The sequence below is a fragment of the Trichophyton rubrum genome (genome assembly GCF_000151425.1).
Source record: "Trichophyton rubrum CBS 118892 genomic scaffold supercont2.9, whole genome shotgun sequence".
NCBI classification, from domain to species: domain Eukaryota; kingdom Fungi; phylum Ascomycota; class Eurotiomycetes; order Onygenales; family Arthrodermataceae; genus Trichophyton; species Trichophyton rubrum.
The window spans coordinates 811,199-837,427 of NW_003456420.1; the positions used below are offsets into that span (position 1 = coordinate 811,199).

The following is a 26,229-nucleotide window of genomic DNA, read 5'->3' on the forward strand; positions in this document are numbered from 1 at the left end:
GGCATGCCTGTACCCTTGAAGACGGTGAAGAATACCCCTGGAGGTTTGAGGACCCAACTACTATGCGAGAGAATCTTACTCCGGAGGGCAACGCCGGTACGGTAGGAATTAAGCTTGAGGGCAGTGGATTCGATAGCATCAGCCGCATCCCCCTCATCCGTGAAGGGGAAACGCTTTATAATCTGAAGCCAAAGAAAGATAAAGTGCTACATAAGTTGCTGGTGGAAGTCAGCTTGGGGACGGATTATGTCAAGTATATCACCTTCAGATCCCCCCTTGTGGTGGAGAATAAGACACAAATACCGGTTGAGGTTGGGGTATATAGCCCCGAGGAGGGACATCTTCTTAAGATTGAAAAAATACTTCCCGGTGATTCACGTCCAGCACCAGTGGGTGCCGCCTACCTACATTCCCTCGTTGTGCGCCCTGACCAAGGCTTCGGGTACAATTGGTCAAACGAGAGGCTCTTCTGGAAAGATTTGCTGAGACGACCCACGAGAACCCTCAAATGTCAGAGTGAGAATGGACAGCAATCTCCGCCATTCTATTTCCAGATGAATGCTACTTTTGACAAGAATGATCCTCTTCTGCCCGTATATCCGTACATGCGGGTTCGTGTCTCTGCCCCCATTGAGATCCAAAACTTACTTCCATATGACTTCAAGTATCGCATATACGACAAAAACTTGAAGAAAGATTGGACGAACTTCCTTAGAAAAGGAGGAGTGAGTCCGGTTCACGTCGTGGAGCTTTCTCATGTACTCCTCCTAAGTATTGACATGCAGGATACAGCATTCAGGCAATGCGAGTTTGCAATAGTCAACGGGAATGTCCAAGAAGATTTCAGGAGAGAGTCTACCCTTACTGTTCAAGATGATCAAGGCCAAGAATTGAAATTAGGCCTTCACTACTTTACCGTTCCCGATAGTGGTGGTGCCTTTAAGGTCTCTGTGTTCAGTCCCTATCTTGTGCTGAACAAAACCGGACTCGATCTCAATATACAAAGCAAAGGCGTCTTCCATGGAGGCAGGTCTGCAGCGGGTCGGGCTATAAAAACAGACGCAACGAATGGAGTCCGTTCTGCCATTCCTTATATGTATTCTTATCCAACAGATGACCGTAAGAACCGGTCAGTCTTGAGAGTTGTTGGCTCTTCGTGGAGCAAGCCTCAGAGCTTCGAAGCCATAGGAAGCAGTTTCGAGGTTACCTTACCAGGTTCCAACGGCCGAACCGAGTATCACGCAGGCGTGACGGTAGAAGAGGGGACTGGGAAATACAAGGTCACTAAAATAGTTACAGTATCCCCCAGGTTCATACTCGACAACAGGCTGGATGAAGAATTGGCTGCTCGTGAACCAGGCTCTTCCAATGTTATCTCACTAAAGCCTCGTGAACTTGTTCCGCTGCATTTCCTCAGGCAGGCGGCTGAAAAACAACTTTGCTTCTGCTTCCCTGGTGTTAACAATCAGTGGTCCTCCTTGTTCAACATTGCTGACCTAGGAATAACCTATGTGAAATTGGCAAAGGCAAACCAGCGCCAGAGATTACTCAAAGTTGAAGTGCTCATGGAAGGTGCTACAATATTCTTACGCATTAGTATGGAGGCAGTACACTGGCCGTATTCTATGAAGAATGAATCGGATGCAGAATTCATATTCTTCCAAGCGGTATGACGTTAACTCCTGGAACCTGTTTTCAATATCAAACTAACTTGTATTAGAATCCAAATGTTAGCGAGGATGAAGATGATCGTAGCACTACCTGGCGGCCTATCCGTTACCGTCTTCCGCCCCGCAGTATCATGCCTTACGCATGGGATTATCCTGCCGCTAAAAACAAGTCTCTTGTTCTGCTATGTCGGGGAAAGGAAAGGTATATCAAACTCGCTGAAATGGGCAACTTGATACCAATGAAGCTCCCGCCAACCCATGATTTGCCTCAAAAGATTATTGATATCCGCATTGAAGCAGAAGGCCCTACGCAAACTCTTGTCTTATCTAATTTCCGACCATCAAGGAGTGTATATAGGCAGCAAAAGCCTGCCTCTTCTCAAACCAGCGTGTCCACTGGATTTGAGGTCAAGGAGATCAACTCGGACATTACGTTCAAGGCCCAACTACGATTAAACGGTATCGGGATTTCCTTGGTCAACCAGAACTTGAGGGAGCTCGTGTATATCACTTTCCGCGAGATAGATCTCAAGCTCAGCGAATCCAAGATCTACCAGACGGTCAACACCACTATAAAGTGGATACAAGTTGATAATCAATTATATGGCGGAATATTCCCAATTCTTCTATACCCAAGCGTTGTCCCGAAAACTGGTAGGGAGATGGAGGCGCATCCAATTTTCACAGCTACGGTTACCCGGGTTAAAGATGACTCATATGGAGTCTTGTATGTGAAGTATGCTTCACTACTTGTTCAGCAGATGACTCTTGAACTCGATGAAGATTTCATTTTTGCCCTCCTCGACTTTGTGAAGGTTCCAGGCGCCGCTTGGTCCGAGGAACGTGAGGACCCCATCTGTGAGGCTGAACTTGGCATTCCAGAACCAAAACACGAAGCACAAGGGCAGGACGTATATTTTGAGGTCCTCCACTTGCATCCTATGCAGCTTGATCTGTCCTTCGTTCGTACAGAACGAGTCAATGTTGAGGATACGACAGAGTCGTCTAACCCATTGATGTTCTTCGTCAACGTCATGACTATGTCAATTGGTAACGTTAATGATGCTCCGGTTAGATTAAACGCACTGCTTCTGGAGAACGCAAGAGTGTCTATACCGATGCTTGTTTCGAATATCACAAACCACTATACTCAAGAATTTCTTCGTCAAGTCCACGTTGTTATTGGCTCTGCGGATTTCCTAGGTAATCCTGTTGGCTTGTTTAACACCGTGAGTTCTGGAGTTGCCGATATATTCTATGAGCCATATCAAGGGTTCGTCATGTCCGACAGACCTCAGGAGCTAGGCCTCGGAATTGCCAAGGGTGCCACTTCATTCGTCAAGAAGTCAGTGTTTGGAATCACGGACAGTCTTACAAAGTTCACGGGAAGCGTTTCCAAAGGTCTCGCTGCCGCAACACTGGATAAAGAGTTTCAGGATCAGCGAAGGATGTCTAGAGCCCGAAATAGGCCAAAGCATGCTCTCTATGGAGTGACTGCAGGTGGCAGTGCTTTTGCTACCAGCATGGCAAGTGGAATTGGTGGTCTTGCGCGTCATCCACTGGAGGGTGCTGAAAAAGAAGGATTCCAGGGATTTGTTAAAGGTGTCGGGAAAGGATTCTTAGGACTTGCAACAAAGCCAGCACTTGGTGCTTTTGATCTAGCTTCTAGTAAGTACTCACTCAGTCCCTTTCCTTTGTATGTCTATTGAACAGACTTATCTAACTTTAACGCAGATCTTGCTGAAGGAGTAAGAAATACGACTACAGTTTTCGATGCCGGTGGTCTTGACCGAGTTCGTTTAACTCGCTTCATTGGCCGAGCTGGAATTGTCAAGCCGTATTCTCAGCGAGAAGCACTAGGCCAATTCTGGCTCAAAACGACAGACGATGGCAAATACTTCAACGAGGAATATATTGCTCATCTGGAGTTCCCTGGCAAAGATATGCTTGTGTTATTGACGTATGATCGAATCATGCTTGTCCGATCAAAGCGTCTCACAACAGAATGGGACATCAAATTGACCGATATTCAAAAGATATCAAAGGAGAGAACGGGAATGACCATAACGCTAAAGGGCGGCACCAACGGACCATTCATACCGGTACAGGATGAGAGTGGAAGAAACTGGTTCTACAAACAAATTGCTATTGGTATGTTTACTCATCATCATTTCTCCTGGTAAGTTGAGCATATTCAGTAACTAATTAATCCCTGGTTGATAGCTGTCAACGCATTTAATGAGAAGTATAGTGCCAAGGGATAGCGTTTGCCAGCCGTTTCCAAGGCACGGAAATGAGAGATGCAAAAAATAACATTCATGAGGAACTCAATATTCTTACATACATCCAATGTCCTTCCATATTTCTTAGCTACATTCATCTTGTGTATTGGTAATTCTAATTACTGTGATTGATCTTTATGGAGCTTTTTTCTCGGTTATGGCAAAAGGTTATTAATATAAATGGCACCTTACGATTCTGTGTACAGTTAACACAATGAAAAGTAGACTACCCTAGCTATAGACGTTTAATTTTCTGGACTATATATGTTTTGCAGAGCAGGTGCTCAAGTAATACGGCTTCAGAAGGTCTAAAGACGGGATGTACGACAAGCCCCCTCCACTGCCAAGACCGCGTCCGCCCTGTTGGGTGCGGCAACGTGCCGCTCCCGTCTTCCCGCTCTCACAAGAAGCTTAGGCACTCCATATTTCGACCACTTGCTTTTCCTCTAGCGTTATTTACCGCCTTCGGATATCCTTAGACGCAACTAGGCTGCTGTAGGTTAGCAGGCTTTGGTAGGCAGAGGACTTGTGTTGATCATGCGCTAGTTATTTATAATTTTTAACATGATTTATACGACCGCCTTGACCATTCAGAGGTATACGCAACCGGGTATTTAGTTGCTCTTCGGCTAACAGTTAGATCTCATTATATAGTGCTAAAAGTAGCATGTTGAAATGGTAAACTAATACACTAATACAGAGTATGAAGTACGTGGACGTGTTGCTCCTCATTTCAGTCAACGATTTAAGGTGCAACCCCCCGAGCTTTATTGAAGTCCGCATTCCACCTTGAACCTACTTTGAGGCCTTTGACGGTTAAACTCCTAGAGATATGTAATAAAGACTATATCGTTGGCTATATGATTTAGTCGGCAGTCACGATTGCCGGAAAGGCCTGCTGCTGCTTTACAAGGTTGTTCACCTCCTGGCGGTGTAACTGTTTGATATAAGTAGTTACCCACACAGGGCAAGCTCATGACCTGCAGGGTTACTTATATGGGTCACAATACAAGCGCGGGGAGTTGGATCGAATCAAGCAACAAGCTCAGGTATGGTTTGGGAAAGAAGGATCGTATCCTGGCAGTGGGAATGTACGTCGGACAGGCAAAGGAGGCACTTCTGTCACGTATTGACTTGCTCAAATAGGATGGATCTCGCGAGTGTGTAAGCTCACCCAACTGGCAGGCCTTCAGAAATACTTTTGTATATCCCAGCTTAAACTTAGCATGAAGTCGCCCGATATCCCGAGCATTCTCTGGTCCAATAGCTATGAGGTGGAGTGGATGTCGACGATTACATAAATGGAGACCACTGATACCTTGACGGAGAATACGGAGCTGGCTCCCCGTGATACAGGACCATGTCTGACTCACGGGGAATGTTGCTCCGTGATGGGGCTAAAGCCGCGGCAACCAGCGATCTGCCAACAGCTGGTAATTCAACAAGCCAAATATTCACGCCTGTCAGTCCACGAGGTCATGCATCGGAAGTCGTAGTCATAAGTAGGGCGTCAGAAAGAGACTTGGCTGCTTGTCACCAGCTGCATATCAAGGAGGTGAAATCCAACGTGTCCAAGAAGGTTTTTGATATTAAAGGGCGTCCATTGCCGATCAGGTGATCGGCTACAGCATCCATGTAACAATACGGAGTACTTTTCGAAGGATGTCCACGGCAACGGCTGACCCCGTCACGGCGCCAGAGCCGTTTTAACCTCTGCAGGCCTCCTTGTCCAGCTGATATATGAGGTTTTAAAAGGCCAATTACTAGGCCAGACGAAGGCCAGGGACCAAAAACTCTGCCATGATACAAAACAAGATCGCAGTTTCAAGCAGAAAGAAAAAAACAACGGAAAAACAACAAAAACAAAAAAAATCGGATGCACTGCCACCTGGAAGGATTAATGGACCAATAAAAATCTGCAGCAAGCCGCAAGTCCCGCCAATAAACTTCGGCCGATGTAATCATGCAGAAAGCGAGATCTGTACGGGCGATACGGCGTTACACGCTAGCCTTCTTGGGGCCTGGAGCTGTCGCACCCAGGTCTCATAATGGGCGGGCGGTTATTGGCTTGCAGCCGTAATATGTCAGCAGACTGCACCAGCCGCGGGCGTATCGTATGGTAACCGCCGCCACTGCCCGAGCTAAAGGCGGCATGTAATTAATATCCGGCCCAGTTTCTGCCGGCTTACCTAATCATATTACGGCCCTTTACCCGATCGGGAAGGCTTGCTGTCCTATTTTTCTCTTCGTCTTTTCCGCCGGCTCCAACTTCGACCTCAATCGTCTTTCTCTCGCAACGTCCGTCTTGACTCTGCCTGCTTTTGTCTCGCGATATCCTGCATTCGAGCTTCTATCTCGCCCTGTCTGCGAGCAATTGACTGGTTCTACCCGTACGTATCCTCGTCTGTCTTTCCCCTGCAAGCCAGCCCCTTTTAGCTGCCCGGAGTAGCTGTGTCGTGTGAGTTTATGGGAGGTTGTATGCAGCTCATGAGCTGATCTATTGATTGTTGCTTTTTCTACGATGCCGTCCGAGCCTCTTTGGTCGTTCAGCCCATATTATCTCCCTAGTACTCGCTGAGATCTGTTCTATTACTTTTTTTCCCCTCTCTCAGAGGTTGTTTTCTAAATCCTAACTAACGGAAGAATTAAAAAAGCAGATCCTGAATTATACTTACACTTGTCTCTCTTGAACAAAGGGAGACGTTCTGATGACCTCGAGTTCGTGTGAGGCGGAACGGCAGATATAGTCGATAATTCCAGCCTCTTTCGACATCCATTATATACTCCCATACTTTTGGTGTCCTCTTTGGCTGGTGTATTTGAACTTCTTTTTGCATCCCTTTGAAACGGGACTAAAACGTCGATAAAAAAAACATACTAGATCGGGCGGTCCGGAAAATCATATCTTATAGGTATGAAGAAACAAAGCAGAAGGACTTTTAGCATGTTATTAGAGACAGATGGGCTAACCGGCACTTCTTCGCATTAGAACGTCTTTTTTTTTTTCCATTTTCTAATATATTTGTGAATATGTTTCGAACAACAAGAGCTGTGACGCTGAAGGCGTCCGGAGCTTCTTCCCTTCTCAGGCAATCGTATACTCGCTCGATATGTTCTGGAGCAAGGTCAAATCTTCAGCTGACAGCCCGGAAACCTCTGGGTATTGTTTGTGCCAGAAAAGCCTGGGAGCAGACCAGGGGTTATGCCGTTGCGACTGGCGAGACCAGCAAAGGAGTCGTTCGTATATCCTCTCTATTGCCGTTGAAAAAAATAATTACTTTTCGGGCTAATTAGCTTGTGTACATAGGACCCAAATGACTCTTTCCTCCAGGGCAACACCGCTAACTACATCGATGAGATGTACATGGCCTGGAAGGAGGACCCTCAAAGTGTCCACGTTTCATGGCGTACCTACTTCCATAACATGGAGGAGGGTAAGATGCCCATCTCGCAAGCCTTCCAGCCTCCACCTACCATTGTCCCTACTCCTACCGGCGGTGTTCCTCAACACATGCCCGGAAACGCAGCCGGAACGAATGTCTCCAACCACTTGAAGGTCCAGCTTCTTGTCCGCGCGTATCAGGCTCGTGGACACCATAAGGCAAAGATTGACCCTCTCGGTATCCGCGGTGAGGCCGATTCTTTTGGATACAGCAAGCCAAAGGAACTCGAGCTGTCGCATTATGGCTTCACTGAGAAGGACCTTGACGAGGAATTTGCTCTTGGCCCAGGAATCCTCCCTCGCTTTGAGACTGAGACCCGCAAGAAGATGACTCTTCGTGAGATTATTGATGCCTGCGAAAAGATCTACTGTGGCTCTTTCGGCGTGGAATACATCCACATTCCTGACCGCGTTCCTTGTGACTGGATCCGTGACCGTATCGAAATTCCTCAGCCATACAAGTACTCTGTCGATGAGAAGCGCCGCATTCTAGATCGTCTTATCTGGAGTTCCAGCTTCGAAGCCTTTTTGGCCACTAAGTTCCCCAATGACAAGCGCTTCGGTCTGGAAGGTTGCGAGACCCTGGTACCCGGCATGAAGGCATTGATTGATCGAAGTGTTGACTATGGAGTCAAGGATATTGTCATCGGTATGCCTCACCGTGGCCGATTGAACGTTCTCAGCAACGTCGTTCGTAAGCCCAATGAGTCTATCTTCAGCGAGTTTAGCGGTAGCGCCGAACCATCTGATGAGGGCTCGGGAGATGTCAAGTACCATCTTGGTATGAACTTCGAGCGCCCAACTCCCTCTGGAAAGCGCGTTCAGCTATCCCTCGTTGCAAATCCCTCTCATTTGGAAGCCGAAGACCCAGTTGTTCTTGGAAAAACTCGCTCCATTCAGCACTACAACAACGATGAAAAAGAATTCAACACTGCCATGGGTGTCCTTCTTCACGGTGATGCCGCATTCGCTGCCCAGGGTATCGTTTATGAGACCATGGGTTTCCATTCGCTACCTGCCTACTCCACTGGAGGAACCATCCATATCGTCGTTAACAACCAGATCGGTTTCACCACTGACCCCCGTTTTGCCCGATCCACCCCTTACTGCTCCGATATCGCCAAGGCCATCGATGCTCCAGTCTTCCACGTGAACGGTGATGATGTCGAAGCTCTTAACCACGTCTGCCAGTTGGCCGCCGACTGGCGTGCCCAGTTCAAGAGTGATGTTGTCATTGACATCGTTTGCTACCGTAAGCAAGGCCACAACGAAACCGATCAGCCCGCCTTTACCCAGCCTCTTATGTACAAGCGCATTGCCTCCCAGCAGAGCCAGATCGATAAGTATGTTGAGAAGCTATTAAAGGAGAAGACCTTCACCAAGGAGGATATCGATGAACACAAGAAATGGGTCTGGGGAATGCTCAACGACAGCTTCGAGCGCAGCAAAGACTACACCCCAACCAGTCGAGAGTGGCTCACTTCCGCCTGGAACGGATTCAAAACCCCCAAAGAGCTTGCCACTGAGGTCCTCGGTCACCCTCCTACCGGTGTCGAAGCAGAGACCCTCCAGATGATTGGTGCTAAGCTTGGAAGCATTCCTGAGAACTTTACTCCACACCGCAACCTAAAGCGTATCTTGGCCAACCGGGAGAAATCCATCAAGGAAGGCAAAAATATCGACTGGTCCACTGCTGAAGCTCTTGCTTTTGGTACCTTGTGTAAGGAGGGCCACCACGTCCGCGTGTCTGGCCAGGATGTTGAGCGTGGCACCTTCTCTCAGCGTCACGCCGTCCTCCACGACCAAGAGAACGAGAGCACCTACACTGCTCTCCAGCACATCAGCCCCGACCAAGGATCCTTTGTCATTTCCAACTCCTCCCTCAGTGAATATGGAGCGTAAGTTCCCCCTTATACCGATGTGTTGTTATCAGGCTAACTAATATTTCCAGTCTCGGCTTCGAATATGGCTACTCGCTAACCTCTCCTAACGCGCTTGTCATGTGGGAAGCTCAGTTCGGTGACTTCGCCAACAACGCCCAATGTATCATTGATCAGTTCATTGCCTCTGGTGAATCGAAATGGGTTCAGCGATCTGGTCTCGTCATGTCTTTGCCCCATGGATATGACGGTCAGGGCCCTGAGCACTCTTCCGGCAGACTGGAACGTTACCTCCAGCTTTGCAATGAGGATCCTCGCGTTTACCCAGCCGCCGACAAGATTGACAGACAACACCAGGACTGCAACATGCAGATTGCCTACATGACCTCCCCCGCCAACTTGTTCCACATCCTCCGTCGACAGATAAACCGTCAATTCCGAAAACGTAAGTTTATTTTTGTCTTGACTATTTTAAATATATCAGGCAAGTACTAATTGCCTCCAATAGCATTGATCATTTTCTTCTCGAAATCCCTTCTCCGTCACCCAAGCTGCCGATCCTCCATCGAGGAATTCACTGGCGACTCCCATTTCCGCTGGATTATCCCTGACGACCAACATGGCAAACAGATTGATGAGCCTGAGAAAATCGAGCGTGTGATTATGTGCTCCGGTCAAGTCTGGGCTGCCCTTACCAAGCATCGTGAGACGAACGGTATCAGGAACACCGCCATCACCCGTATCGAACAGATGCACCCCTTCCCCTGGCAACAGCTGAAGGAGAACCTCGACAGCTACCCCAACGCCAAGGATATTGTCTTCTGTCAAGAGGAACCTCTCAACGCCGGAAGCTGGAGCTACATGCAACCCCGCATTGAGACCCTCCTCAACGAGACTGTCCACCACAACAGGCGCCATGTCCTGTACGCCGGTCGTAACCCAAGCGCTAGTGTGGCCACTGGCTTGAAGAGCAGTCACATCAAGGAAGAGCAAGATCTATTACATGACGCTTTCACCGTACACCAGGAAAAGCTCAAGGGCGAGTAGATCGCACAAGAAACTAAACAGAAAGCAGATGGGAGCTGAAGTGTCTCCCATTGAAGATAGCATTTCTACATGCATGAGTGTGATGGCCTTTCATTTGTCCTTTTCACAACCACCTTTGTTTCTATAGTGTATAAATCCGAATAATTTCCCTTTATCGCATCCATTCCCGTCCTTTTGCATCGTTGTTCTTCCCTTTATATAAGTGCTATACAAAACCCGAAGCTAGAGTTCTTGCTCACTAAACCTCATTGCTGAGCTAACACTACGTCATCAGCAGCAGCGCAAGATGCGTTTCAATTTACAATCCCATAGCCATCAATGGCCACGTTCAATATTCTTTTGGAGAAGATACACGCCCTAATACATCGAACTCATCTCTATATCTAGAACCTATCCGGCACGAAATAATTGAAAAATAGCAATAAGCAGGCTATTTTTAATAACAAACCTTGTTTTAATTACATAAGCAAACTTCTTCCGCGCTAAACCCGAATAGGCTCCACTGCGGAAAGCTTCAAAGTCACGCTTCTTTTCTGCGTCTTCGTCGGCTTCTTCGACTTCACGACTTCAGCTTTACAACTTCGCCAGGCGGCTGGTCTTTTGCTGCGCTTTTCCTTCGCTTAGAAAGCTGTTCCGGGGCGCGGCCTTGGCCTCAGATTCGTTTTTGCGTCTAGACAAGTCACTTTCTATCTACCGTTCCGCTACCACAAGCGTAGCTCGTTCACACTCTCTCGCGATGGCGTCGAGCAGCATGCCCACCGGCGGCAATGCCAGCAACATACGCCAAACCGCTCGTCAAACCCGGACGAACCCTTCTAGACAGTCTAAGACCGCTGGCCGCACGTCGCTTATCGGTGGACTTGCCGGTGGCCCCTCGAGCCTTGGGGGAGGACATGGAGCCAACGGTTCTGTGCACGGCAACTCGGTACCAGCGGGGATCTATCCGGGAATCACTCACTTTAGCGATGCTATCGATGCACTTCCTAGAGAGTTCCGGAGACATAATTCGCTTTTGAACGAGGTTGATGGCAAAGCGTGGGCGCTGGAGGAGCAGTTGTCTAAATTGCTTACCACGGCAACGAAGCTGATCTCCGTAGACTACGATGCTCCCAGGCCGAAGCAGGTACGCTTTCAACTCCCCAGTGCCTTCTGCTGGCCGTTCTGAACACATTAGGCGAGCTCAGGATGGCTTGCTAACTGAATCTCACCTTAGGTTGATGTCACACCGACGAGACAGGTTTTTCAGAGCATCCGTTCTACTCTCGGCGACCTCCTAGGAACCATCGATGAAAAGAATCATGTTGCACGCAACGCAAATGCGACACTCCAACGAGATGTCAGTCGACTTGATGCTATCTATCCGCATGTACAACGAGAAGTGAGTGACGAAGCTCGGCTCGGGAGTTTAACGCACTGGGCATATATCAACAAACCTACACCGAAAACAAGTGCTAGTGCTGTCAATGAACGCCCTAGGAGAGATACAGCAGGTGCAAACAGCCATAGAGCCGCCCACGGAGATGCGGATAACGAACCAAAGAAAGAGCCAGTTCGCCGACAACGTCGAACCCAAGCAGAGATTGAAGCAGATGAGGCTCGAGGCATCACCGTACGAAGAGGCAAGCCAGGGCCGAAAAGTAGAACTGCAGACAACCAATCCAGTGAGCAGGCTTTGACTGCTGGGGGTGCCCCCGGGATTGTGACTGCGAAACGCCGAAAGGTAGAGCATACTCAATCTATGGCAGCAACAGCTATGGAGCGATCAGCCAGTACTGCAACAAATGCTGGTGGCCGAGCCGGATCAAAAGAGAGCCCTGCGCCAGATGCTGTGAAAAAGAGAACAAGGGCCCCTAATGTTAATTCAGCCGCACGAAAAAGGTATGTCTATTCCACCTGGAAATCACCATATCCCTGCCCCAGTATTTGGGGAGGAGTTAGCTGCCTTTGCGCCTACTCCTGCTTCCATAATGCAAAACGGGCTTACTTCCTTCCAGCCGCCAGCATATACCTCTTGTTGAAAGCGCGCTATTACCATGAAGAAATTCGAACTAACAAATTATTATTTTAATAAAAGTAGAACGAATACTGTATCATCGAACGCGGGCTCTCCAGCCGTTGCCGGTGCATTGAACGTCTCTCAGCTCGGTCACACGTCTAACAGTCCTGCACCAGCATCTTCCCTTCGCGCTCAATCACGGCCACAACAGAATCAGACTCCGGCTTCTCGCCAACGGCCGTCTTCGTCTGCTTCGAATCGCAATCCTAGTATGTTTTTAGAGTCTACAAATAACTTTCTTCGATGATACCGTTGTCTAACGCTAGAATGATAGAAAAAGACCTGTTGGATGCCAGACCTCCATCTGCGAAAGGTGCAGCGAGTCCCAGAATTGACACGTTAGCAAGCAGATCAAATGGGGACAGCATAAGAAACAGCCCAAAGACAGCTACCCTTGAGCTCAAACATGAAGACGCTAGCTCCATGGGCCCTGTAGGAACCTCTAGCCACATGCATGATGGTAAAGCAGACTACTCGAACCTCCCAGAACTGAACACCGGTGTTTCCACAAAACGGTCGTCCAAGAACTCGACACCTGTTTCCACCACATATGCCGAGTCACAGCAAAGGTCACGCCCGTCTAGGACGGGTGATGGCCCTAAGCGGTCTCATAAGAAAACCGGCAGTATATCAACTGCTCGGCAGATGGCTTTATCCGCGGCTGCCGATGAAGCTGCTGATGAACCTCGCAATGCAGAAGGAGATGACCCAATGGAGCCACGTTACTGCTACTGTAACGAAGTCAGCTTCGGAGAAATGGTGGCATGCGATAACCCGAACTGCCCCCGAGAATGGTTCCATCTCTCGTGTGTTGGATTGACCAAACCACCATCCAAGAGTGGTGAGTATTTTAGCTTCTTTAACATAACTAGAGTTTACGGTCATGGCTAATTTTCCACTTTCTTAGTTGTATGGTACTGCAACGAATGCAAGGACGGCGCGAGAAAGGCGAAGTCAGGCAATGGGAAGTAGTACAAGTCTATCTTCTTTCGTTTTTTGGAGTTTCTTCGTTGGTTATTTCATTGCATTACGATTGGGCATAGTTTCAAGGCAGAGGAGGCGGCGGCTCTATTTTATATCCAGCGTTATAGGCGTGTTCGCTTTTACTAGTTCGACATACTATCAGGCGTGATACTCGACCTATTATTAGCCTTGGACTTCGGTCTCTACTCTATTTCTTCGCGCTACGCTTTACCCGGTGGATATGTAATATCGAATTTTGTACATGCTAGATACTCAGAAGGTTCCCCTAAACCGGTCTAATATCTGTCCAGCCAGCGGCCTTCGCTGCTCTACTTCTTGCGCACCACCAACCCCACTGCCAGCACTACCTGTACTTCTTCTGCCCCCATCAGTGTCTGTGCTAGCAACAGCAACAAAGGCAGCTCTAGATTCACCCTCTAGCCTTCGCCGTAGCCCTTCTAACCGCTCTGGATCTCTGCTTCCTGTCCCAGAAGAGGAAGCATCACCATCACCCCTATTTCTCGGAATTCCACGCCGTCTCTGACGTTCCGGCGAGCCACCATATATCCAACCCGGTATTCTCCATGATGATATCTTGCTTGGAAGCAGCTCAGCACGCCATGCGTAGCCTATCACCCAGCCTATGAATGCCGGCAGTATAGTGTGGGGCAACTGTGACAAGGCCAGTTGGAATGCAAGGAAATATATTGTCGATTTGTCACTGAATTTAATGGCTGATCCATTACCCGATGAGCTGGTTAACAAACGGTACTTGTACGTCGTGGGGATAGTGGCGTGGTACTGCGCGAGTATGGCGAAGAGAATTGCAGTTGGTCCAGCGGGGAGATGGTTCAATGTATTCAAAGATAGCGGGCGGACCACAATCGTGAGAATAAGAGGTGGGAGAAGAGTTGTAAACGGAAGGGTGCTAAGAATAAAGCTCTATAGTATGGTATAGTCAGTAATTGAGTTATTTCATCTATCATCCTTTCAGAGATCCTCACCGCGAACTTTCTCGATCCCCATAGCCGTTCTATGACTCGTAGGCTATAGATAACCATTCCTGCCTGTAGAACCTCCGTTGAATTGGTATAACAGAGCTGTTGTGACAGAATTAATATATCAATTACTCCAACGGCGCTTTAGCATGATACGGAAGTCAAGGGTATAATAATAGCGTACCGGCCAGATCAGAAACCGCCATAGCTGACGATACTGCCATATGTGTGGATTCACTTGAATGTGAAACAGGTATTTGGCATCTGCAATGCTCACCAGTATCGATGCAGCAATGATATAAACGAGAGCCAATTTGGTCACCAGCGCATTTGTGAATCCTGAGCTGAGCATCGTGATGTTTTCTTTCGCCTCCTCAGGTATATCTCGCTGATTTTTCTCGATTCTGCAGCCTACAGTCAAACTAGAGATTTAAATTTGCAGTAACATGTTATGCTAGGCGGTAATAACCGAGCATGTCGAGTGGTGTTGTGATGTTTTGAAGTATTGATTGCTTCATCGACAGCGAAACTTGCCAGATGGGCCAAAATGTTGATCCGCACGGACCACCGGGATGTAACTACATTAGAGAAAGCTTAAAGTTGACATTTGAAGATGATTTGATTGATATTTGATATTTGATATTTGATATTGCTCATGATGATATCTAGAATAAATAGTATTGCCTCCAATGTAGAATGCAGCCAGACTCCGAATTCCTCAGAACCCCTTTTTCAGTGTCCAAGAAAATGATGCACCGATGCTAAAAAATCAAGACTGTCCCTCTGCTGTCTGCTGAGCAAGGGCTTTTTGATACTCGGCTGTGGCCTTTGATAACGCATTAATAGTTGGGCCCATAAGCTGCTTGACAACCTTTTCCCCGCCATCAACCTCGGCGAGACGAATCCTCCTGCCCGTAGAAGCCATTACCTCTCTCACATGTTTCTTGAGCTTGTCAAGTTCGACCTGCCGTTCTGCTTCGGCCGCCTTTGCAACCTCGTTTATCCGATCCATGGCTCTGTTAAGTGATTCCACCATTGATGCAATCTCAGAAGCTCGATCAGGGTTCCCCGACAGAAATGCATTCCAAAATTGAGTTAGAAACTCAGTTGTGGTGGCATGCGTCAGAGCAAGGCGATCAAAGATTGTTTGCGAAAGGCCACAAGTACTCGAAGAGGACTCTGGGTCTGCCTGAGCCTTTCGTTGCCCGATTATTCCAAAGATTTGGGACTTTGCACTTGTCAGACTTGCCTTTGAACCAACCGGTTCTTTCTTGGGTTTTGATTCCTCCTCATCACTGCTATCCCCGTCCTCAGGCTCGACAAGGCGACTTAGCTTAACTTGCGGCGTATCTATATATGTCCGACTGAAGTCTGACCGCAACATATTCAAGCTGGCTGTTGGATCTTGTTTCGCTACAACTTGCTCTTTCTTGATTTCACCAGCGTTTCCTTCAGAAAAGAAGCGGCTTTGATCACGAATATTCAACATGATACGCTTCTGTTCCTCTTGCTCCCGAAGATCTCGCAATTGCAACTCGTTATAGACTTCCCTGTCCGCATTTTCAGCGTTGGTTAGATGCTGGTCGGCTGGAGCCACATTCCTCATAATCTTTTCACTGAGGGAGTTCAAAGTCCTGATTATAGGAACCTTGTCTACCGGTGTTGGTCTCATATCAAAGGAAGGTCGATTACCTTGTCTTTGAGAGACATTTTCTTCATTTCCTTCTAGATTGATAAGATGGGGCACCCGTCCGAGTTCATTAGCAGGTTGCCCCGTATTCTCATCATACTTCAGGTATTTATCAAGCAAGGAGTCCGTCGGGTCAGCGTCTGTTATCCGCTCGCCTCTCAATTTCTTGAAAAGGCGACTCTGGAAAAATTGAGACCAGAATATTTCCTCTGCCACCTTAGGAACGTTCTCATCGTAAACCTTTTTAACTAAGGGGTGCTGGCTGAAAATCAGCTGGATTTGTTCCTTGCTCAAATTAAGCCTTCGCTTATCCTCAACTCGTGGCTTGACAGTTGACAATACGTTATAGGCTCCCTGTTCCTGAGTTTTTTCTATCGCATGAGCCCGGAGCAGGTGTATTCGGGAAGACCAAAACTGAGATACAAGCTGCCCGTGTGTGACTGAAGCCGGCTTTGTTCGCAGGGACTCCGCAAAAACACGCTTTAGACCTTCGTTAGAATTCAACAGAGACTGCTGCAGAGCCATGTCGGCTTTGAGGCGATTATCGTCGTACCATGGCGGCTTCGCAATAGCAGGCGCTGTGGGTGTGCCATCGTGTGCCGGCGTCTGGGCTAACTTTGTATTTTGAATGATTGTATTCAGAGCTTCCTTGATCGCACCGGCCTCGGCGCGAGCATTAGAGGGCGAGGTGAATGTAAAAACGTATGGAACCGGAGCTGCGCTTTCCTGGCTCTGGCCTTGAAGTGGTGGTGGCCCGTGGACAAATATTTTCAGCATAACCTTCGGGTTATTAACAGGAGTCTGCTGTAAGTCTGGTCAAGACAATCTTCCATGTTAGCCAACAAAATCATGACTCCCGCTCCCCACGTCTGCTGCTCATAGCACCTGGGCGCAGCTGGCAACATACTGGTGACGGACGCTGTTTGCAACGACAACAAGCTATCTGACCCATTTTTAGGAGTCCACGTTATAGACTGAAGATCGCTCGATATCGCCAGCGTTCCATCCTTCTTCTTGTAAGACGCAGATGCGCTGGGAGAAGTCGGTGCCATGGCTCACGCCTGGTGCAAGCTACTTTGGCAGCTCCCACTATGCTGTACGGCGTTGATCAGATGGCCTGGACCCATCTGGAGGGCAGAGCTGCAGGTCAGATTGAAACAAATACACGGGCAGAGAGACAATTCGTCTGCAGCGTTGACATTGCTGCCTTTCTTTCGCAGTTGGTCGCTTGGATGGAAGAAAAAGAAGCCAAAAAAAGATGTGTCACGTGAACGGTCAAGTTTGATAACCAGAAGGACGACGGAAGGGCGAATCTTCAGATTTGACAACTTCTTGACCAGCTTGCCGTCTAGATACCCACGGAGACGGACGATGGATAGAGACTAATGGGGCTTATGACTGGCTGCCGGCTTATGATACCCGTTGCATCAACCAGTAGGAAGGTGACCATTCACTATGCATTGACAGTTCACCAGTTAACCCCTACCTACATAGTATCCGACATCCCCAGAGTTCTTGAATATGACACCAGAATTTACCATTTGGTTACCAACCAAAATATGCTCTGAGAGATGCGAGTTCCTGGAGGCTGAAATCTGTTCTCCTGTAGCTACGCGCCCAGCCATGCGGCGCAGCCATCCACACAGGGCCTCCGACAGGGATTCAGCATCACCTGGACCATTCCAAGAGCACACGATATCCAACCGTTCATCTGCTTCGAGCCGCATGCCAGTACGATAACTCCGCTGCGGGCTTACTCTTTTGGCTCAGTCACGAAGTGCCTTTGATGATAGGCTACATTTGTGACTCATCTCGATGTTTTCTCATTTCTCTGCGCGGCCCCCAACAGCTGCAGGCCCAGGGAACCGGATCGACCTGTCGGATCACTACGTATCTGACCCGTCCTTGTCTCATTCAATGCACTGTCACTCTTTTGACTGAATCGAGTGGTCGTCCTGGTCTGATATATACCAAGTAGTATACCCACAACCCCTTGCCCTGCATGGAAGGCGTTTAGCCGCATTTTCCAGGAACTGTATTCGCAATCTATATTGCTGCCTTCTGAAGGTAGTAAAGTAGATTGTGTACATACAAAGGGAGACTCTACGCGCCCGTCATGATATACCCTTGAGTGGAAGGAGGGGGAGGTTGGTTTATTTAAACCAGCCTTTCGCCCTCACTCTTGAGGAGATGATTCCATGCAATTACACCCTGCGGGTACGATATTACATTATCAAATTTGCCATTCAACCAAAAATACAGGCCCAATCAGCGGCAAAGAGGTTAGTTGTCTTTGACACTACCGAGTCCAAACACCCTCTTTGAGCAGTCATGGCACCCACACTCAAACCAGAGGAATTCCTCCTCCCCGTCACTGTCATCAGGGTTACCATGCACACAACCAGGTACTTTTTTTGAATCGGATACCCGTAGTGGAAATCATGCCTCCATATTTCTTCTCACAGGCAATGACAAGTCGGTGCGACTGAATATGACCAAGGCAGGTCCCACGGATACCATGGGCACATATGCCGAAACCCGGTGTGAATATGAATCATCACACAGCTCGCTCCACCCCATCGACATTCCAGCAGTTACAGGGCTGACTGTCGATCATGTTACCCGACTTATCCTAACAATAGGACGCCGCAACTACAGGCTAGCTCCTAGTGGAGTAGGATGTCGATTTTGGGTGTAAGTATCCTAGAAATATGACTACCCTCAGTCCATTAACGTAAGGATAGGAAAACTATTATCGAGGATTTGGAGGGTGCCGGTTACATTCACCCAAATGGCAAAGACGCTATCATGCAAGCCTATAAAGACTTGCAGTACAATTACTCTCGAGACAAGTCCCCCGAATTCGAGGCGATAGTTCCTGGAGCTTTCGTGTAGGAACCTAAGGGGTAAAGTACAAGGACACATGTATGAACTGCAGGCATTAGAAAGATTTGAGTTTTCCGGGCCGGTGAGGCCCCCCTACCCCCTAAATTTACCTATACAATTTTTGAAATGACTCATCTCAGAAGGATTTTATTGCCTGCATACCGCCTATTCAATTTACCTCACTTGAAAGATTAAATCATTTCTTAAGGAAATAAACCTGGCCTCCTACTTATAATATCTCTATGGTAGAGAGCCATATAGAATGTTGTTAAAATCTCGCTGCTGCCTATTTACAGAAGACTATGCTACCTACATCCCTTATGTCTTACCCACTTTATTTCTAGATATACTATTATTCAGGAGTCCGCTGATTCTGCGCTAAAGAAGAAGACTGATAGGCCCTAAGATAGGTAGTTAAACGAGTAGAGAGTCGAGAAAGAGTGAAGCGTTGATAGAGAGTGTGAAAAGGTTATTAGTTATATTATATCACACAGCTTGGAAATATGGCTACGAAAGAGCCTTGCCACAAAACCTGAGTTTGACTGCTTCGCTATAGCTAGGTACAAAGGGCAGTATTCAGAATTAATTTTAAATGATACTTAAGCCTCATTTGTGCGGTAAAGGTTCCACAGGTGGCAGAGGCGGCAACGGCGGCAACGATTCGATATCAGCAAGAGTCCGAAGATTATTCTCGCGGGGTTCACTACAGAAAGGTTAGTTAACTCTATCATATTCCCACTAAGTATATCGACTCACAATATATAGCGCAAACTTGCCGCTCGAGCCCTCAAAATCAGCCAAACACATTTTTCCTCGTCTTCAGATAGGTTTGCTTTGTTTTTAACGGCATTAGAAAGACTTCGAATGTAAGCACCATCATCGTTGATACACTGAGCAGCAGCAACTTCATAGAACCGTGGGAAAAATCCGGAATGACCCCAGTCAAGCAAACATAGAGAGTCGTCGTCCAATAGCTTTATGTTCCGACGGCAAAGGTCAAGATGGCAGAGAACAAGCGGGTATGGCCGTAGGTCTATCTCCTTGTTGAGAAGTTTAAGTCGCCTGTTGAGCCAGTGATTCATATCATCAACGGAGCGAAAGACATCTTTTGTGCCATCATCCCCCCACAAGTATCCTTCAAGTGTCCCACCATTAATTTGTCCTGGTATGGCACCTCCAGATACTGTTGCAAGCTCGGAGACAATATCAGCGAGACGCTTAGAGATGTCATCATTGTTTAGGTCTACCTCTTCGAGTGTTTTCCCGGGAATATATTCCATAAAAATGTAGCCTATCGGCCATGAAGAGTTAGATTTCACTTGGAAGTAGCGGTAGACCCGTGGAACTCTAACAACCCGTCGATCGAGGTGTTGATAGGCATATTGCTGTGTCGCAGCCTCACCCGGGGCCACTCCATGCCCGCACTTTACAGCAATTTTGTCTGATATTCTTATCACTGGCCTCACATACGGATCGTCGTGGAGGTGGGTGGTTTTCTGGGCTTTAGCCTGCTCGTAAAGGGATATAAGCCATGATTCTGGTAGGACAGGGACCAGCCACTCCAGATAATCGAAAGGCATGTCAGGCCAGTAGTGAGGCATCACTCCTCGACATGGCTGACGGTATCTGCTTGAACTCGCGGTGAATTGCGTTTCAAGATCGACGTCCGCGTTTATCAAAAGGAACAGCCTTGCACGTGACTGGCGACTTGAGCCTCCTCCATGCCAAGCTTTATGTTGGGCCAGCCACCCAATCACAACGCAGGATCAGGCGGCAGATTCTGATATGAGCTCGAACTTTCATTCCCACTTCTGGAGCCAGACGAGCTTAAAATATAGAAGCCATAAAGTATACCCAGTCAAGGCTTTATGAGTTTATACAATGTTTGTCAAAGGGCTCTCTATCAAAAGAAACCACCCACCTGTTGATGGTTCGGTTTGTGGGATTATCGTTGATCCGGCACAGACCGAGTAGTTACCTAGGTAGATGTTTCACCGGAAGGCTTGACAAATCGTGACTGTTCCTTAATAACTGGCGATGACGGACGTTGTCTTGCATTTCGAAGCACATTATGTTATACTGACTAACGATAATCTTCCTTCATTCACATTACTCATAACTAGCTAGCTCGGTCCTCAACCTGTGACAGATATTCTTGCCTTAAACATGCTTGACTCCAATGATCAGCTTCCCCGAAACTGGCTGTGCTATGAATGTTTCAGTTTGTTCCATGCTATCGTTTCCAACGACAAAGGTAGTATAGTTCGTGTAAAGTGCGGCAATGGCGAGTTTGATATCTTAAACAGAAAGACGTAGGTAAGCCAAGGGCCCTTGAACACGAGGGGATTCACAATAGCCATATTATTGAAATTTTCAAGATATACATACCCTGAAGAGCAAAGTTGCTGCCCAGACACATCCTTCCGCCGCTTCCAAACGCCCAGAAGAGTCGTCGCATCTTTTCAAGGTGCGTTTTATCCGCTTCAATCCATCTATAGGGCTTCCAGCTCTCAGGCTCGGGGAATACCTCTGGGTTTCGGTGCAGTGTGTATGCGGAGGACATTACTCGGGTGCCGGCGGGTATCTGGTAGCCTTCCAGTTCTACTGGTTTACCAGCGGGAACAACCCGAGGTAATGGGAGCGGTGCAGCAGGATATACTCGAAGAGTTTCATGCACGATGCCATTGAGCAAGGGGAGTTCATCCAGCGCATGGAATGAAGGGAGTCTGCTGCCCTTTTCCTTTTCGGCGTTGGAAGATTCCAAGGTGCTGTCTTGTTTATAGAATATAGGAGGGGACAAGGTGAGCAGTTCTTCTCGTAGCTTTGCTTGTAGCTCAGGGTTCTGCGACAATTCATAGACGATATAAGTTAGTGTTATCCCGGTTGTTTCGTGGCCGGCAACTATATGGTCCATCATTTCGGAGGCAACTCGGAACCTGGCATCAGCCTTTTCAGCATCACTGCCTGGGTTGATCTGAGAAAATATGCCGTTGAAGAGTTGACCGTATACCACTGGCTTGGTTGAACCGGTCTTGAGCTCGGCCGCCCCCTTCTCCTTGCACGACAATTGGCTCGCAACTTGATCACACATCTTAAGGCAGAGGTTCTCAACCTCTCCAAACGCTCGTTGCTTTGGGAGCTGTGTCTTGAACACGGAATATAGCTTCAGCCAGTGGTCTCGATACTCGGTGTCACGGAGAAAGTCTGTACTAGCATCAATTCCGAAGAGATATGCTGTCATAAAATCCATACCCACAGCCTGGAAAGGAGGGAAGACGTTCAGCGTCTTTTCCGGGTCTAGTTTCAGTCTTTCCTCCTCACGATCAGACGGGTACGACGATGGCAGTGCAATTCTTTCAAACATGGGCAGATATCTCTCCCAGATCAGCTTTTCAGAGGCGACTCTCAGATCCTCCGAGGCTAGGATGAAAGACTTTGAATAGACTCGTGACACCATCCTCTTCTGCTCTGAGTGAGCCTTGAAGGATAGCATGCTGGCCAAGTTGGGGTATCGCTCATAGTTCATGAACAGGTCTTCATAATAGTTGTCCTTGGGGAACCCGCCGAGATATATGGTCTTGAGCCCGTTGGCCGAGTTGACGCTGACTTCGTTCGGGGCCAGCTGGACGACCGGTCCCAGCTTCTTGTGCAAGGCATAGATGGTCGATACTTCACGGCAGCGGTAGTTGCGTATCCACCATAGCCATGTGGGAAGAAACGGAGAAGTGAAGTGCGCTTTGGGGACCCGGGCCAGCGGCGAGAAGTATATGGGGTAGATGACGTATCGATACACGCAGACTGCGAGGACGGGAATGGCGAGCAGATAAATCATGACGATGGCCTACCACTCTCCCTTTCTCTAGTAACAGAGATGGCTAACTGGGAATAGGTGGTGTTGCTGTGTGTTGGATATCTCGCTCTCGCCAAAAGGGGGCTTGTCTTCAACTTATATAGAGGCGCACTCCCACGTATAACCCGTCACAGCCCCCGCGAAAAACAGGCCCTGCAGAAAGCATAACTAAGATAGCCAAGGTACTCCTTGTACTTTCTTATAAACCAGCCATCTAGCCGGAGATGTCGATAACGAGCGGGCAGAGCCTGGGAAAGCACGCCGTTGATTCGACGTTGGTACTTTCGCTCGATATCCCGTCCTACCCTCGCATAATATGTATATGTATCACATCCACTCCGACCCAGTGCACAATTACGCCAAAGTCTTCCATATGGCTGTATAACACCGGCCACGCTCCAGAAACATGAAGCCCCGGCCTGCATCCATGGCAGCTCATGTGGGAATCTGCTATCGTGGCAGCTCCGCCATCCTGCAGAACCCGCGGAAATACTTTCCCCCTTGATCGAAGCTCCAGGCATATCCCCCAACCTGCGCTGGGTCTTACAATGCTGCTCCTCTTAGCACAAGGAGAAATCCGTATTATTTTAGCCGTAAACTGTAATAACTGGAGCCATTGTATTTCTTTTTGTGTTTTTTTTTTTTGCTTTGTTTTGATTTGATTTGATATTCAGCTTCACGAATGGGGGAGCCAACGGGCGAGTTGTATATAGTTCCCGCTCGAGCCACAAAACCAAGAGCGCCCGTTTTATATAGGTACAGCAAGCAAGGGGTAAAAGAGACAAAGAGGAAACAATAAAGTCGCAAAACAAGCCACCTTCGCCGTCCCGAATTGCCGATTTCGGGGTACCAAGTATATATGAATTGGGAATGCTAAGAGAGGAGAAAAAGGGGGAAAGGGGGAAAAAATAGAAGTGCAAAACACAGGTATCAGCCATCGTGAAACCTCAGGGCTTGAAAGGCCTCCTCACAAGGGAGCTTGGAGGAACATATGACTTCTTGCCATAGGCGAAGTAGTAGACGGTCGCAAACAAGATGACTGACACGTAGATGAGCGAGCTCCAGTTCATCGTCGTGGCGTTTACTTCCTTGGTCAATGGGAAGAAAGAGAATACAAACAGCGGGAGGAGGAACAACATCGCTGCAGCGTTGATGAACCCTCCATATTTGCCAAGAGACCAGCGCCGGGAAGGGAGTGCTTCACCGCGGATGCGTTTGAGCAAAATGCACCCGATGGAAATCAGATACGCACTCATCAAGGAGGCGACTGTCAGAGAAGTAATGGCATTTAGGGCGGTAGTTGAGCCAACGTTGATTAGTGCCAGGAGGATAGTCACAACCAGCGAGACTATCACGGCGTGAAGAGGAATGTTCCATGAGGGATTGACCTAGTTATTAATTGTAGCATGTCAGCAGGGAACAGAAAATAAAAAACCCTGAGTAGCCATGCAGAATGTTAACGGGGTAATTAGTTTTTTTTTTTTTTACTTACGTGGGACAGAAAATCAGCAAATGGCACTCCCCTATCCCTGGCAAATGACCAAGTCTGTCTGGAAGCAGTTGCCACTTCGGTGATAGTGCTTGCAACGAGCGTAATGACGACGATCGACGTCATGGCATTGGTTGCTGCATGACTGTGGGTAGCATTGAAGAAGACCTGGATAAACGGGATTCCTGTTGGACTTGCAAGGACTGCGTCAATATCTCCGACAGTAAAGCATATAGTGAGAATAACAGCCAGGCCTAGAATGAAATTGACTCCCACAGCACTCATCATGGCTTGAGGAAGTGTTTTCGATGCATCTTTGATTTCCTCGGCTATAGCGTAAAGGGAAGGTATAACATATCAGCAAGTTGTCCGAGGGATAAGGCAGCTATTGCAGGGTTTCTTGCATGAAGAAATATACGTACCCATGTGCACTGCACAGTCGTAGCCTATCATCGACGCAATGGCTGGGGGCAGCCCAACCATGACCGCGACCCCTGCAGTACTCCATCCTCCGCCGTTGTTGAATTTCGTGAAAACAACTTCGGCGCTGCTGCGGGGAGCAAGTACCACGAGTGGTACAATGATTGCAATTATATCGATTATGTGAAGCAAGAGAAGAAGAGCCTCTACCAAGGGGAGCTTCTTCGCTAGGAAGGTGTTGAATATGATCGAAAATGCTGAGATGGCAATGACCAGCATCGTGCCGTGCCAGCGCTGGGGAACGTACTCCGGTAGATTTAATACCAACAGACCCTGGATAATCGTTCCGGCTAAAAATGCAATTGTAACGATGGCGCACTGCCATCCGGTCGAGCATAGCCAACCTACGGTCATTTCTTAGGATATAGAACGGACAAAAAGGTTTAGAATGAGGCTCTTACCTGTGATATAGCTAAGATATTTTTGGCAGCTCGGTGGGGCGAACTCGGAAACCCAGTGATACTGACCACCAGCCGTAGGGGACCTGATTGCAGTCAGTATGATGCATGAGTGTAAAATAGGAGCGGCGGAGAGAACTTACATTGAAGCTATCTCTGCAAGACTGGCGAATACCAGAGAGAAGCCGCATGAGACAGCCAGAAAGCCCCAAATGAGGCCAGCTGTGCCTCCGTCAAGTAAAGCAAATCCGAGAAGACTATTCTTGTCAGTTATTTATTCAAGATCTAAAATTGAGTAACAGCAACCCGTACCTCAACACCACCTCCCAAGTTGCAATCAGTGTACATGCGAATCCAAGAATAGAGACGAAACGGAAGTTTCTCTATGAGAAGGATAGCAGGTTAATCTTCGCGTCTAGAGAAAATCAATGGCCGAGTGCAAAGGAGGCTTACTCTCAAGACTTGTGTCTTTCCCAGCTGGCACATATCATCTCGATCTCGAGACGTGCCCATATACTTGGCTGGGACATGCTGATGCTGTTCGTCATACGTGAGGGCTTCCTCTGGATGTCCAACGCTCTCCTCAGCGCTCTTCAACCGCTTCGTCGAAATGGAGTCGGAAGACATTTTTGCTTGGGTCTGTCTGGGATGTCCAAATGCAGCAAGATATCCCTCCCTGAACTGACTGATTGATATTCACAGCTTCCGGGGCAAAAGGTAGGAGCAGAATATAGTTTTACCCGTTGGACCCTCTGAGACTGGGATGGGCAAGGTAACCGTCAGACTGGAAGGACGGGGCAAGGGAGTGAGTGGCTGGGGAACTGGAGGTTGCGAAGGAATGAAATCACAATGATGATGGATGAAAGAGGGCGAAGATCGGAAATTTTGAACAACGTGGAAAACCTGCAACGTTGACAGGAAAAGAAGAAAAACCTGCCCAATATTAACACCATCGTAAGTTCAATAATGGGGACACAGGCACTACAGGGCGAAGTGACCTCTTTTAAAAAGAATGTTACGAGGTATAGCACAATGTTAATATCGTGGGCTGGAATAGTTATCCCAAACTAAGGGATGGTGGGAAAGAAAAGGGATGGA

General features: G+C 48.0%; 9 protein-coding genes across 17 annotated transcripts; 4 read left to right on the plus strand and 5 right to left on the minus strand.

The window, feature by feature from the left end:
- Positions 1-428: 428 nt before the first annotated feature.
- On the plus strand, positions 429-5,890 carry TERG_07275 (uncharacterized protein). 2 transcript variants are annotated; one of them, XM_047748747.1, is made up of 2 exons: positions 429-3,338; positions 3,405-5,890. In XM_047748747.1, exons 1-2 carry the CDS (start codon positions 1,802-1,804, stop codon positions 3,851-3,853), a joined length of 1,986 nt encoding a protein of 661 aa, XP_047604735.1. In that variant the 5' UTR covers positions 429-1,801; the 3' UTR covers positions 3,854-5,890. The 2 variants fall into 2 exon arrangements, with proteins under 2 accessions (XP_047604735.1, XP_047607200.1); XM_047750362.1 differs by having other exon boundaries at positions 429-3,821; positions 3,894-4,279.
- A 130-nt stretch (positions 5,891-6,020) lies between these two features.
- Positions 6,021-10,927, plus strand: TERG_07276 (oxoglutarate dehydrogenase (succinyl-transferring), E1 component). 8 transcript variants are annotated; one of them, XM_047750363.1, is made up of 6 exons: positions 6,021-6,493; positions 6,610-6,864; positions 6,942-7,189; positions 7,260-9,292; positions 9,346-9,719; positions 9,783-10,927. In XM_047750363.1, the coding sequence occupies exons 3-6, from the start codon at positions 6,983-6,985 to the stop codon at positions 10,319-10,321; spliced, it is 3,153 nt and encodes a 1,050-aa protein (XP_047607201.1). In that variant the 5' UTR covers positions 6,021-6,493; positions 6,610-6,864; positions 6,942-6,982; the 3' UTR covers positions 10,322-10,927. The 8 variants fall into 8 exon arrangements, with proteins under 8 accessions (XP_047607201.1, XP_047604736.1, XP_047607206.1 ...); XM_003232382.2 differs by having other exon boundaries at positions 6,245-6,342; positions 6,596-6,864; XM_047750364.1 differs by having other exon boundaries at positions 6,265-6,342.
- A 130-nt stretch (positions 10,928-11,057) lies between these two features.
- Positions 11,058-13,268, plus strand: TERG_07277 (uncharacterized protein; the record flags this gene model as incomplete). The annotated part of the gene is made up of 4 exons (XM_003232383.2): positions 11,058-11,444; positions 11,535-12,199; positions 12,399-12,586; positions 12,652-13,268. 4 exons carry the CDS (start codon positions 11,058-11,060, stop codon positions 13,266-13,268), a joined length of 1,857 nt encoding a protein of 618 aa, XP_003232431.2.
- A 345-nt stretch (positions 13,269-13,613) lies between these two features.
- TERG_07278 (uncharacterized protein) lies at positions 13,614-14,690 on the minus strand (the record flags this gene model as incomplete). The annotated part of the gene is made up of 3 exons (XM_003232384.1): positions 13,614-14,282; positions 14,345-14,440; positions 14,523-14,690. 3 exons carry the CDS (start codon positions 14,688-14,690, stop codon positions 13,614-13,616), a joined length of 933 nt encoding a protein of 310 aa, XP_003232432.1.
- Positions 14,691-15,107: 417 nt separating this feature from the next.
- On the minus strand, positions 15,108-17,080 carry TERG_07279 (TFIIH/NER complex subunit TFB1; the record flags this gene model as incomplete). The annotated part of the gene is made up of 2 exons (XM_003232385.1): positions 15,108-16,840; positions 16,936-17,080. The coding sequence occupies 2 exons, from the start codon at positions 17,078-17,080 to the stop codon at positions 15,108-15,110; spliced, it is 1,878 nt and encodes a 625-aa protein (XP_003232433.1).
- A 1,439-nt stretch (positions 17,081-18,519) lies between these two features.
- Positions 18,520-18,923, plus strand: TERG_07280 (uncharacterized protein; the record flags this gene model as incomplete). The annotated part of the gene is made up of 2 exons (XM_003232386.2): positions 18,520-18,722; positions 18,773-18,923. The coding sequence occupies 2 exons, from the start codon at positions 18,520-18,522 to the stop codon at positions 18,921-18,923; spliced, it is 354 nt and encodes a 117-aa protein (XP_003232434.2).
- Positions 18,924-19,520: 597 nt separating this feature from the next.
- Positions 19,521-20,515, minus strand: TERG_07281 (uncharacterized protein; the record flags this gene model as incomplete). The annotated part of the gene is made up of 2 exons (XM_003232387.1): positions 19,521-19,617; positions 19,671-20,515. 2 exons carry the CDS (start codon positions 20,513-20,515, stop codon positions 19,521-19,523), a joined length of 942 nt encoding a protein of 313 aa, XP_003232435.1.
- A 559-nt stretch (positions 20,516-21,074) lies between these two features.
- On the minus strand, positions 21,075-23,188 carry TERG_07282 (uncharacterized protein; the record flags this gene model as incomplete). The annotated part of the gene is made up of 2 exons (XM_003232388.2): positions 21,303-23,188; positions 21,075-21,211 (listed from the first exon to the last, which is right to left on the minus strand). The coding sequence occupies exons 1-2, from the start codon at positions 22,744-22,746 to the stop codon at positions 21,075-21,077; spliced, it is 1,581 nt and encodes a 526-aa protein (XP_003232436.1). The 5' UTR covers positions 22,747-23,188.
- Positions 23,189-23,711: 523 nt separating this feature from the next.
- TERG_07283 (uncharacterized protein) lies at positions 23,712-25,758 on the minus strand (the record flags this gene model as incomplete). Its single annotated transcript, XM_003232389.1, has 7 exons — positions 23,712-24,152; positions 24,257-24,582; positions 24,676-25,077; positions 25,135-25,217; positions 25,275-25,388; positions 25,444-25,514; positions 25,585-25,758. The coding sequence occupies 7 exons, from the start codon at positions 25,756-25,758 to the stop codon at positions 23,712-23,714; spliced, it is 1,611 nt and encodes a 536-aa protein (XP_003232437.1).
- Positions 25,759-26,229: the final 471 nt, after the last annotated feature.

What these genes read in the sequence shown, in the direction of transcription:
- TERG_07276 (XM_047748748.1), top strand. Translation starts at nt 6,983, where the DNA reads ATGTTTCGAACAACAAGAGCTGTGACGCTGAAGGCGTCCGGAGCTTCT. An exon ending in GCGAGACCAGCAAAGGAGTC is followed by an intron (nt 7,190 to 7,259) that starts GTTCGTATATCC and finishes TTGTGTACATAG; the next exon opens with GACCCAAATGACTCTTTCCT. An exon ending in AAACCGTCAATTCCGAAAAC is followed by an intron (nt 9,720 to 9,782) that starts GTAAGTTTATTT and finishes TGCCTCCAATAG; the next exon opens with CATTGATCATTTTCTTCTCG.
- TERG_07275 (XM_047748747.1), top strand. Translation starts at nt 1,802, where the DNA reads ATGCCTTACGCATGGGATTATCCTGCCGCTAAAAACAAGTCTCTTGTT. An exon ending in TGCTTTTGATCTAGCTTCTA is followed by an intron (nt 3,339 to 3,404) that starts GTAAGTACTCAC and finishes ACTTTAACGCAG; the next exon opens with ATCTTGCTGAAGGAGTAAGA.